Source organism: Centroberyx affinis, unplaced genomic scaffold (assembly GCF_046629955.1).
Source record: "Centroberyx affinis isolate AG114_WGS23_722 - 3 ecotype Tasmania unplaced genomic scaffold, CSIRO-AGI_Caff_v1 ptg001669l_1, whole genome shotgun sequence".
In the NCBI taxonomy this organism is placed as follows: Eukaryota; Metazoa; Chordata; class Actinopteri; order Beryciformes; family Berycidae; genus Centroberyx; species Centroberyx affinis.
The window spans coordinates 27,358-40,382 of record NW_027280093.1 but is presented as its reverse complement, the minus strand read 5'-3'; the positions used below and the strand labels follow the sequence as shown (position 1 = coordinate 40,382).

Genomic DNA, 13,025 nt, shown 5'->3' with positions numbered 1-13,025 from the left:
AACAGGCTCACTGAGCTGATGGCTCTGCAACATCCTAAATCAGCAGCAGCATCTTGGACAGGATCTGTCATAACTGGTGGGGCTTCGTCTCAGGGAATATCCCCATGGCATGCACTGTCTCTATAGACCCACACACTGTAAAATAGAAAAAGCTTATTAGCAATGAATTTAGTTTTCATGTTTCAGTATAGCAGATATGCCATAGTATCTAAATTCACTGAACATCTTTTAGCTTGCTAGCTAGCAATACAGCTATCTAAAAAGATAGATGAAATAGATGTGTTCATTTTCCTCGGATGAAGAAAATGTTTTGTCAGACTATTTGTATGTGTGGATGACAGAATATATTTTGGACACTGGAAATACATTTTCTTCCTATGCAGTGGTGATAGCATATATCTGCAAGTATCCAAACAACACTCAAATGAATGTCATCTACATGTAGGCTAGAGATAGCCTACAGTTTTGGCTAAATTTTGTATATTTTGAAACATACTCTCTAAACATATTTGTAGTAGTATATGTGAGATGTACTGCTCAGATCTCATTCCAGCCTATAGGAACCCTGGTTCGCTAGACTGTAATAGTGAAGGGCTGGGAAAACATTTCACACATGCTTCAGACTATTTATAAAACTTGTAGCCTATATTAATGGAGGTCCACCCAATAATTGATGCATACTAACTAACTGAACTACTAACAACTAAATTTGTGCATGAACCTTCATGAATTTAACTGAAATTAGACGTCTCTATAGTAGTCTTACAGGAAAAAGGAACATCTGGTAAACAAAATTGTCTTTTATTTTTATGATTTTAAAGTCATGTCTAGGTCTCACAATGCTACAAGTAGTTCTCTAAGACAGTAGACATTACGGTGTTTGGCAGAATTCTGACATTATTCTCAGAATTCTGACTTTATTCTCAGAAGTCAGAACTCTGACTTTAATCTCAGAATGCTGACTTTAAACTCAGAACTCAAATGAATTTTTTCACATGTGGCCCTAATCCTCTTCCGTAGGATACACTGTCATGGACTCCGGCCATAAATACAAAGAAGCGGTCTAGTCTGCCAGAAGCGAAGACGGAAGTACGCGGGAGTGACACCTCTTGCTTTGCCATGCTTCTCTCTGATCGGAGTGGGCGTGGTCAGGTTGAAGACGCCTCCATTGGTTCTGCAGCAGCTCGAGCTTCACTCTCCACGTCCTCCACCGTTCAACGTCATCTTCAGAAGTTGCCACGAACACACAGAGGCAAGATGTGGAAGTTTCGCTGCATACTGTGCCTGTTTGCTTTCTTTCACCTTAATCTCCTCTGTGATTTAGCGACGGCAGAGGAGCCGAATGGCGAAGTCAAGATCGAGGTTGTGTTCATGCCCAGGGAGTGCGAGCGGAAGAGCAAGAGAGGAGATCTGATGAACGTTCATTATGATGGGTTCCTCGCCAAAGATGGTTCCCAGTTCTACTGCAGGTAGGCCATATGAGAAAGTAAACGAACTGGTGTAGTTAACAAAAATTATCTTTGTTAATAAATCGGAGAAAAGACAGACACAATGCACTTTTATGTTTTGAAAGTTTGCTTGATTGATTGACTGATTGATTGATTGAGCACTAGGCTCTTGTATAGGCTATTTCTTAAATTGGAGAGGATCACTTAATTTAAATCTTGGGAACTGTAGTTTATTCTGCATTTATTTCAGCAGTCTACAGACATTACATGAATCCATGGAATAGCCCAAATTATATTAATAGTGGCTTGTTTCAGCTCTCCATCCATGCTGGAGTCATGTGTTAATTCAGAAGTTGATGACATTAAAACTCACATTCATTGATAGGATATGGGCACCGGCTCATATTTCTGCATGTGCTCTTCTTCTTTCAGTCGATCGGACAAAGCCGGACATCCTCAGTGGTTTGTGTTGGGTGTTGGACAGGTCATCAAGGGCCTCGACTTGGGAATGGTCGACATGTGTCCTGGAGAGAAACGGAAGATAACAGTCCCACCAGAGCTAGGGTTTGGAGAAAAAGGCAAAGGTGAGCAAGCAGAGCAGTGATTCTGCCTGCACTGTTCAGTTCAAGGTGAAGGAGCAGCCATTGTAACACAAAGTCCACAGAGGGCTTATATATGATAAATGGACCTATATATGATTTGTCTCTTACATACCTGTAGTACATGGGAGAGAGAGAATATTGACTCCTGAGTCAGCTGACAGTTGAAACCGTGAGCTCCGTTGCCTCTTGCTGCTAACAGTGAGTCCAAATGGGGTTTGTCAAAATATCTCCAAAAAAGACATTTATAGGTTCCACAGGGGAGTTGAGAGTAAATGGAAAAATTACAAAATACATCAAAAACTAGAAAATGTGCTCAGTAGAGCACAGACCACCACCATGTCTGACAACACCCTGCAAGGAAGTTATTCACCTTTTGGTGATATGCCACGCCCACTTTCGATATGAAAAATTAATCAGTTCTTCCTTGACCCATAACCAACCTTCATACGTGCAAATCCGTGCCTAACTTTTTGAGATATCCTGCTAACGGACGGACGGACAAACACACAGATGCGGGTGAAAACATGACCTCCTTGGCGGAGGTAATTAGCTCTGATTTCATGACAGTTCGGCCATTACCCAAACTTTCACTAATCAGGAAATCAGGGGACATTTTTTCTCCGCCGCAGCACAGACTGCTGCTGCTTTACGGGCGGTGAATAGAAATACATCAGTTGGTCGCCATGTAGTTTTAGTTTTTTTTATATATATGTTTTGACAAACCCCATTTGGACTCATTTTTAGCAGCAAGAAGCCTAGTTTAAACCATCAGCTGAGTCAGCAGCAAATATTTTCTGCGGGTCCAAGTAGGCTACTACAGGTATATCAGAGACAAATTATATGTCGGACCAAAATCACTGAACTTATCCTTTAAATAATTGAAAAACTATATTGTGTAAGGTTGTGTATTGGTTCTGTGGCAGAAGAGTTTCCTTCATGCTGTCTTGTCTTCTTTTCACAGCACTTTAGTTGAAAGGGCATCCCTTGCAGCTACTCATCTCCCCACGGCATGTACTGTAAGCATGCAGAGGTTTAAGGTCTCTACTTTTATTTCGCTTGCATCGTAACACTTTCAGAAGACTAACAGGTGAAAGGAGCATTTTACCTTTAACTTCTAGTTCTGGAAACCTCTTACTTTTTTTCCAGCTGTATTTAGTCAAGAGAGGGTTTTGCTGAGCTTGCATGCTTTTTTCCTTGCACCAGTTTGCTTCACATTTATACAACACTCACTAACTAATCAAACAATCTTTAACTGTCGGCCACCGAGCAGCTGCACTGGAGCTTCTCTCCTCCTGGTTTGTCTCTCTTTCTCACTCGCAAAGAATTAACAATTTCAGTTATATATTCATTGTCTCATAACAAACTATTACTTTTTGCTTTATTTAGTGTATTCTGTCTTCTTGCTGGATTCATACGTCTTATTTCTCCTGGGCCCGCATTGTCTTCTAAAAGCCATTATAAATCATTACTTTACTAGGAATAGTGCTTGCAGTTCTTGCTGATGTTATCATCTTGATAAGTATTAATTCTTCAAACGGTTGCGCAGTATCTTTTCCCATTATCCTTTTAATTATTTAATCGGTAACAGATTCATCACAGGGTCTGAAAATGTATCTTAACCACCTTGAAAACCCATTTTACCCTTGAGAGTCAGTTGCCATCCTTTTCTGAAATGTTGTGAAACCAATTTATCAGAAAAAAGTTTTGATCTATTGTGCTTTCCCGAATTTTCCCATAGGGATAGTGATATCTTATCTATACTTTACACTTAGGCCAGCATTCAAACATTCTTATGGAAGAGGATTAGGGCTACATGTGAAAAATGTATTTTAGTTCTGAGAATTAAGTCAGAATTCTTAGAATAAAGTCTAAGATTCTTCTAAGATTCTAAGATTAATCTCAGAATTCAAATCAATTTTTCACTAATCCTCTTCTGCAAAGCCAGCCTTATAAGGTACTGCATGATAAACATTAATCTCAAATGATCAGTATTGATTATGGCATTATCAATAGGCCTGTGGTCTTTTTAAAATCTTACTGTTATGTTTTTTTTCCAATAGACCCAGTCCCACCCAATGCCACTTTGATCTTTGAGGTGGAGCTGTACTCCGTGTCGAGGGGCCCACGCAGCATGGAGGCCTTCAAGGAAATAGACCTGGATAAAGACAGAAGTCTCACGAAGGCTGAGGTAACTGTGATCCAGTGTTATGTGAGGTAAAATGTACAGTGAGACAGTCATTACCACAAAACAAGCCCTGACTGAAGACAGACTGTGGGGGCCAATATGTTGCAATAATGACTGGTGTGTGGCAAAGTTCGTAACCACTAAACCCTTGGCAGTGTGTCTTAGCCTTGATTTCATGGCGGGGAAGAAAATAACAACATAAATTCAACTTTTGTGCATTGTTTTCCTATCACAGGCTTTTCAAATAGTAGAGCAATGTTTTAAAAACATTTTACGGGATTACAAAAGTAGTAGCCTACTGAAAGTAAGCTACCTCGTTACCTCATAGTGAATGGAGATCACGCTTGTTTGTGATCTTGTTATCTCAAACCATAAGCATCTGTTGCCTCTAAAAAATGAAGCTGTGAGGCTATAAATCAGTTTGCCACTTATTAAGCACATCTCCCCCAAGGCAGTTTCCTTGTGCAATGGCAAAACAAAGGACAAAATGAAGACACACCTCTAGGGAAACACATTTTGTAGGGGATAAATATTTTGGCACGACACCAGAATTCTTGACTGATTAGATGTGAATCAGCGGTTTGTTATTCATTGGCCAATCAGAATTGAGTATAATAACAATAACCGTGTAATAACCAAATATATAGAATGTTGTGATTTTTGCCAAACAGACATGTAATCATGACGTTTGCTCGTCTATTGATTGAACATTAAGCGCCATTGAAGTGATTGACTATCATCACCATTCAGATGTCTGTGTCTTATGTTGCTAGTGAATTTCATAACAACCACAGCAGGGGCATGTTATGTAGGAGAAGTATAGTTTAAGTCTATTATTTAGACTGCAGTTTGAACAATGAGTGTTCCTTTATTTTCAGGTGAAAGAATACTTGAAATTGGAGTATGAAAAAGGCGGAGCGCCGCGCGATGAGCCTTTCTACGAGAAGATTCTGACTGATATATTCCAGAAGAGCGACCACAATAAAGACGGGCTGATAACTACCAAGGAGTATAATGTTTATGAACATGATGAGCTCTAGTGTCACAGGGATTGTTGTCCTTTTTAGTTTATTGACTTCATTCAGTCAGAGAGCAAACCTGAAGAGGTAAAGAAAACAGTTAAAGGAAAAATCCACCCTGGGATACTCTTACATTGTTATTTATCATCAAGTTGTGATGTTCAAAGCATCCATGAGTTAGTTCTAATTTACTTTTTTGTGTACTGACTTTGCTTCCACCTGCCTTGTCTACTTCTACTTCAGTTAGTGATTTCCTACATTTCCCACCATGCCTTTGGAGAACCCCCAGAGAAAGGGCCTGAACTTGTTGCTTTCAATAATTGGTGGACATATGGGCATAAAAAATAGATAGCCAACTAGTCCATGAACACTGGGTCATGTCTGTGATCGCGGCTGCGCCCCCTTACTCAAAATGCAATGTATCTTGTGGCAGCGTTGCATTCTGGTCTATTGTGGCTACTGTCAGAGGAGAACTTGGTATCTCTGCCTCTTCTACGATGGATTGATATTTGGCCATTTATCCGCAGAATAAGAAACACACCACCAAACAACAAAATGGGCCCAGAAATGCAAAATGCAAAAGTGTTTTAGGGTGGATTTTTCCTTTAAGGAACTGACTGGGAATGCACTGTGGCTGGGAGACATTAGTCCTTTGAATTAAACTGTTAAGCCATACATTGAAGAACTTTTGTAACACCGCATCAGGTTTACTTTGAAGCAAATACCACTAAATTTTACCTTTTGAAATGTTTTCTTCCTACATTCTCATAATAGTTTTGTCTGTATCAGCGAACAAACTGTCTGTCACAATGGCAGCATGCAGAACCAGACCCTAAGATGCACAGCGCTGTGGATTCACTGTCTTTCAAACTATAATGTGACTGTCATGTGGGAACTGAGACTGAATAGCTCTTTAACCAGAGACGAGAGAGAAGAGCGGCCCACTTCCCTTCTAATTTTCTGCCCCCTAATCTGCAATTTCACACCAGTTTATGGCTCCATAGAGAATGAATTGGAAATATTGAAAAGGTGACTGTGAAAGTACCCAGGATAATTTTTCTAAGGTTCCATTTTGTGCTTTGAACTGATAGCACTACTGTAATGTTGAGCTCATTTGGTTTTAAACAAACAAACATTGTATGAGACCACTAAGTCAGATTTCCACTCTGCGCCGGGTTCACAAAAGTGCTCTTAAGATAGATCCTTGTTACTTAAGAAGAAACTTTAGGAAGTTCATAAGAAGACTCTTCGCTGCAATTCCCCAATATTTTTGTAAGATTAGTCTTTTGTAAGATTAGGACCTGCCATGTGAACAAACATAAAAAGGGTATTTTCCTCCCAAGCTGCAGTCCATAGTACATCCATGTAGAAAACAATTTGGAACAATTATGTAGGGTGGCTGTATTTGTTTTACTTAAATAAGTAACTTTAAGTATAGGAAAAGGCTCAGACACTGTTTACTGCCCTTTGGCTTAAGGACTGTTAGGGGTAACACTTTACAATAAGGGTACACTAAGTTAAGTGTTAGTTAACGCTTAATAAGCATTAACTAACCCTTAATTAACAGTTAACTAATGTGTAATTTACTAATGGTCTTCATGTTTACTAAGGTATTAATTTATACATTATTTAATAGTTCATAAAGATTACTATTAAATAATGTATAAATTAATACCTTAGTTAACATGAACACCATTAGTAAATGATTACCAGACACATTAACGTTAACTGTTAATTAAGGGTTAGTTAATGCTTATTAAGCATTAACTAACCCTTAAAAATTTACTCTTATTGTAAAGTGTTACCCTGTTGGGTGTAACTGTCTATAATTTGCTGGCTTCTTTTCATGAGATATGAGACATACACCAAATACAAATAGTGACAAACTTGAGCAACTGTTAAATACCTACTTAATTGTCTAAAATGTGTTTAATTTAATTAATTTAGAGGCTAACCTTTTCATGGTAACAATTTTAATTTTGTGCAGAACAGGATTAAAGCCATGTGGGAAAAATTTATTTGAGTTCTGAGATTAGCTTCAAATTGTTCACGATCACAAACACTGACTGGACTGTCCAGGGCCATAAAAATACATGTGAGTTCTTAAATTGAGTTGTATTTTTAATATTATTAACACGACTGCAGTTACTAACTCCTTGCTTTGTAATTAAAAGGCTATATTTGTGCTAGGTTTGTTTGTTTACATTTCTGTACCACTGTATTTCCCCAACAGGGACAGTAAGGGATTCGTCAGAGCCGGCCCCTTTCAAAATGAATGGCTTCATCCTAAAATGCTTTGTATCCATTTCAAAAAACAAATCTTTAGTCACATTCATTATCAGGTCAGTAGTATTAGTGAATAGTTAAGTATAACTTTAAGAATTATCTTCAAAAAAGTTCTGTAATTGTTATTTTCTGTTATCAATATCATTGCCATAGCAGGTGTCGTGTTTTTCAATTGATGGATATCTAATTTTGGAACAATAATTCTTCAAATGTTTATTACATGGAAAGAACTGTTAATTTTAATCTATAGCTCAGCTGATCAGTGAATGCTATAGGGAACAAGAAAATAAACAGTTTTGAGTGAAATTGAGTGATGGAGAGAAGTTGAATTCTAATATAGGATGTTATAATGCATATATGCTGTGATTTGTCAAACATGTTTACAGGTTTTATGTACACCTCCAAGTAGTCAGAACCCTGATTATTATTGTGTCCAGTTGAACCAATTTGGATTTAGAAACAAGACCAATAAACCAAATATGAAAAGCTGTATCCCTGTAATTTTACTTCCTGGTACCAGATTCATGACAAGTCTGATTCTGTCAAGTGAGATTACATAAATTAAGACATAAAGACAAAAGCACATCAGTTGCATTTAACTTAAAGCCTCGGTGGATGTTTTGATTTAAATGCCCTTTTCAGTATACAATTCAAACACCTCCAACTATCCAACTCCAGAACCTACAATTTCCTGAGGGGATATGAAGTTGGGTTTTTGTATTTTTCAGATCACACATTCTGCCCAACGGTATGATTTCCTGATCTAAAATCTAATTATCGATTACTCACTCTCAATTGTTTCTTAAAAGATTTGGCAAGCCAGCCTTCTAATTCTTGAATTTTGAAGAAAATCTACCTGCTGGAACTTTTCAATTGAAAGTGAATGGTTTGTTCTGGTTTGAGGGCCCAGAATACCAAGCTTGTTGTTGTGTAGAAAAATGAACAGTAGAGGGAGACACAGATTCTCTCATAGCAGAGTAGAATAGCAGCTTTATTGACCCCATAGGGACGTTTGGGTTGCAGTGTAATACATTTGAGGTGTTCACAGTAACGAGCAACAACAATAAAAAGAAGAAAGTAAAATAAACCAAAAATGCCAGACAATGGACATCATCAATACAGTGTATAATATGCAAGTATGGTATGTGGAGATGGTATTCAGCCAGAGTGATAATCCAGACCAGCTGGAGTGGGTTATTAAGCAACCATGATTTCTAATGATTTGTTTAGCCTTATTCAGCCGTTATCCATGACATTGTGACTGTTACACCTCACACAGCCTACTTACATAAAACATACAAGTTAACCCACATACTGTTTCTCTATACAGTATGTTGGTTTCACAGGAGGTTCTGGCAGCTCAAGGAGTCTATCTGAAGCTTTTCATAACCAGGGGCTTTGCAGTATTGCATTGATTTTCTCAATCCATGATTTCTGTATTGCTACTGCATATATTAATTTCCAAATATTTTGGTATTTCAAAATTACAAAATGCACCAAAGCATTTCTCCTGACACAAGGCATGTCTCATTTCGTTTCTTCCCACAGCCCCTTCACTCGATGACTTTACTAACTGGTATAGCCTACTAGATTGCACACTTGCCATTTTGTCAGCATGTTAGTGTCGCAGGTGTCAAATAGAACAGTTACGCATGGTAACCCTAGCTCTATGATCACAGATGGAGCCCTCTAATGCTTCTCCACGAGTCGCTGAAGACATGGTGGATGCAGTTGGTACCCTCACCTTATATAGGGCGGAGCATCATAGGGTTTTGTAGGCTCATCTGGATTGGCTGAACATGTTCAATTTCAGTGCGCTGAGGCAACTAGATGAGTGGTTAATCTAACAGAGCCTCATTAGAGGGCTCTAGAACTAGTTACCCTGAGTAACTATTGAGTGGTCCAGCAATGACGTTTTGTTGTAAGCCAGGCGGAAGTTAGCTCCGCCATGGTTCTTTGGCCACAGCCATGAGTTTTTGAATGTGGTTTTGAACTGATGCTGAACATAAGCTCTGTGTTTAACGCATGCCTGCATCTTGTTATACATTTTGTTATCTGAGATAATTTTGATGAATCAACACTGCTTTCATGAATTTTAAAGCATAATTGTAATCCATTTAGTAAAAAGATAACGCTAGGCTAACCTGTGAAAAAAATGAACTACAGCAGAGGTCGCATTCATCCAACGTCACAAACACTCAAAGCTTCAGCTTCAGGCAAGCTAGCACACTAGCAAATTCAAAAACCTACAATTTAAAAAACTACAATTGGAAAAAACTATAAATTGGTAAATCTACAAACGAAATTGAAAATACTGCGAGTTCTACAGTTCAGAGGATTTATGGCAGACTATTCTGCATAATGACGTTATTGTGCAACTAACCCATTGTAGTTCAATTTCTAAAACAGTTAGCCATTTGTTATCAGCTTACTTTAAGCTTGTCTTAACCACAGACCTTATTCTCAGGCTTTTAACCAAAACCCCATTCAAATCATCATATTTTTCAGCTGAGGGAAGTGAACCCATGGCTCAAAAATGCTAACTCTGGTTATCAGAAGAGACAGAATGGAGAGACAGCTTGTCTGCCCCTGCATGCTGGCTAAGGCTCTAGTGAAAGGACAGGACAAAAATAAAGGTTTTAAATTGTGGACAATTCTATACCCATTGGACTCAACTTACCCTCACCCTGGGCTGGTCGTACTTCTAAACTACAGAAAATGTTTTAATTTCTATGAATACCCAACAACCTTACATAGCAATTATTGTGTGAAATAAATACACATTGTTTTGCTGTAGTAGCACAAAATGTAAATAGGGGCTCAGTTTACCCCATCCTCCCCTACTTGGGAGTTCTGTCCAAGTATGCCAACCATAAGTTTCTATTATTCTACATGATAACTAGTAGATGAATGTTATAGCCTATGTTGTTATTTCTTGTTTTAGGAGATTTTCAAGTCATTAAGAGATGGGAAAAGGTTCTACTATGACAATATTGGACAAGAAGATACTTGGGAAATACACTGGTTGTCCGTCAGTATGAAAGTGTCCGCAAAGTGTCTGCAAAAACCACCCAGATCAAGATCAGTGTTGAGAGCCGGGTCAAAGTCTGCTCTGCTTGGTGTGAAAGACCCTTAACTGCCCAAATTTTTGAGGCAACAGAGATGGGCGACGTTGCCTTCAGGTCAATATGGACAACATAGTTAACTATAAGGAACAGACCTGTATTGTCAAAATACTGTTGCTATTAATTGTTGCCAAAATTCTCTGTTGACAAAATATTTCATGTGTATCATGGCCTTAAAGATGCAATGGATCTTGACCTATGCACACACACACACACACACACACACACACACACACAAACACGTGTAAACACATGGACGCACTGCTTGTTCCAACAATGCCCAAGAAATTTGTCACATTTAACAAAACTATGTGGTGTAGAGGCAGGTTGTTCACACCTCTGTGTTATAGTCAGACAATGACAACCCAAACCTCAGAGGCATCACTCCAGTCAGAGGTGTTAAAAAACACTCCTTCAATCACAAACACATGATGCAACCATGGCTTAGGAGATGAAAAATCAAGCAAAACAACAGGTGAATTAGGTGCGTTGACACCAAGCATGTTTGGGATTTATTCAAACTCTGGAGCGTTTGCTTCAGCATGTGAGAACAATGCCACTCCAACTCAAGGTGGCAAAAATAAGTAACTAAAAATGTGTCTCAGTCCTCTTCCAAGTGAACTGTGATGCGGTATGATAGGACTGGGTGAGCTCCAAAAACCTGTGCCGGTACACCGCTGATTATGTAGCGGCAAGAGCGGATTTCAGCCGCCTTATAAGTCAATATTCAGCAACATTTATTATTTCTAAACAAAGTTGTGGAAATGCAGATAACACGGATAACACAGATGCGTTTTGGTATCACGTGTACGACTTTGCAAACTTTCAGATAGGCAAGAGCGGCATGACTTCGGGCCATGTGCCAGCTTTAAGCGATGTGGAAACCACTACAGGAAATGACCATAAAACACAAGGGTTTATGGGTGTTTGGAGACAGATGTTGACATCTGATAGCCAACAGTTACACAACAGTTACACATGCTTGGAAGCTAGCATGACATTTTTAACCTTGCGGAATGACAGGTTACCAAAACCCAATAAACAAACTACAAACTACTTGTGAGTCATTTTGTTTACAAGCCCTGGTTCACTTGTAACTGGGTAGTGTGAACCTAAATGAACCAAAAACAGAAATGCAGCAAAGTAAACTTTTCCAATATGGTTCAGACCAATGAAAACAGTCTCAATTTCCATGTAGCCTAGCTATTTAGCATCTGTGAGTGACAGGTCATGCTAATCTAACAATAGTTGCAACAGCACAACACACACAACACAATTCAGGAAAAATAAACACACAAAATAAAAAAAACAATTAACAAGAACTTAGAAAGACATAAAAGGGTCAAACGACATTCAAGATCTACAGTTAAAAGAGAAAACATTGCAACATTAAAGCAGAATAAATAGATCAATTCAGAAAAAAGAAAGCTCATGTTTTTATTTTACTTATTTAACTTTTTATGTTTAAAGTTTTAGGGAGGTACATTCCGCTAATATTAGCAGCATTTAATATAGCCTGTGCTTATGTTCTTTTGCTTTCTTATGCACTTTTTTATTTGCGCTCATTAAAGGTGCCTTCTATATTCTTTTTTGTTTTTTGTAGGCTACATAACATAATGAAGTAATGCAGGCTAACCTCTAGTAGAATGAGGGGTATTTTCTATATCCATTCGTATCGTATATACAGTATACGATACATATACCTAGGCCTATTTAACATTATTCATTAACATTTTTGTCATTTTAGCTTATTAATGCAGTTTAGACACTTTGCTAGTGCACATAAGCCTTTTCTCTCTCCTACTTTCCTCTTTCCACAATGACCTGGAAATGGATGTTCATGCCACCATGTTGCCTGCTGTCCTCTCTATAAGTACCTTACAGTATAAGTACACAATTGTTTGGAATGTGCCCAGCATTATGTCAAGTGAAAAGTCTCTAAGGCCTCAAAAATTACCATAGAGTTGAATCAACACCTCTGTGACACAGTCTCTATAAAAACAATGAACATTATGAGCTTCACAAAGCTGGTATTTGTTGCAGAACTATTGTATTGTATTGAATTATATTGTAAGGTGTTTCTCTTATTTTTTCCACCCCCTGTAACTGATCCTCAGAACATCGCAGCAGAGAAATGGATGCTACGTCACAGAGTTCATTCATACTGACCTTAGATAAAAGTTAGTATTACTCAGGTGAAGCTTCTGCAGGCAAAGACTTAATGTTTCGACTCTCCTTTGCTCCTTGCTGTGGCTTTACTGGCTCCTTCACAAGCATACAGATAATAATCCTTGCTGGTGGACATTGGTGCTTTAAAATAGCATTTGTTCTCCTCTTGCACTTTGTTGATGATGACTGCA

The 13,025-nt window shown here is 38.4% G+C and overlaps 1 protein-coding gene across 1 annotated transcript; it reads left to right on the top strand.

The window, feature by feature from the left end:
* Positions 1-1,240: 1,240 nt before the first annotated feature.
* Positions 1,241-8,008, top strand: fkbp7 (FKBP prolyl isomerase 7). Its single transcript, XM_071528392.1, has 4 exons — positions 1,241-1,469; positions 1,881-2,032; positions 4,111-4,238; positions 5,114-8,008. The coding sequence occupies exons 1-4, from the start codon at positions 1,258-1,260 to the stop codon at positions 5,273-5,275; spliced, it is 654 nt and encodes a 217-aa protein (XP_071384493.1). The 5' UTR covers positions 1,241-1,257; the 3' UTR covers positions 5,276-8,008.
* Positions 8,009-13,025: the final 5,017 nt, after the last annotated feature.

Coding starts and splice junctions, on each gene's coding strand:
- fkbp7 (XM_071528392.1), top strand. CDS start 1,258: ATGTGGAAGTTTCGCTGCATACTGTGCCTGTTTGCTTTCTTTCACCTT. Junction 1,470..1,880: donor GGTTCCCAGTTCTACTGCAG/GTAGGCCATATG, acceptor TTCTTCTTTCAG/TCGATCGGACAAAGCCGGAC. Junction 4,239..5,113: donor GAAGTCTCACGAAGGCTGAG/GTAACTGTGATC, acceptor CTTTATTTTCAG/GTGAAAGAATACTTGAAATT.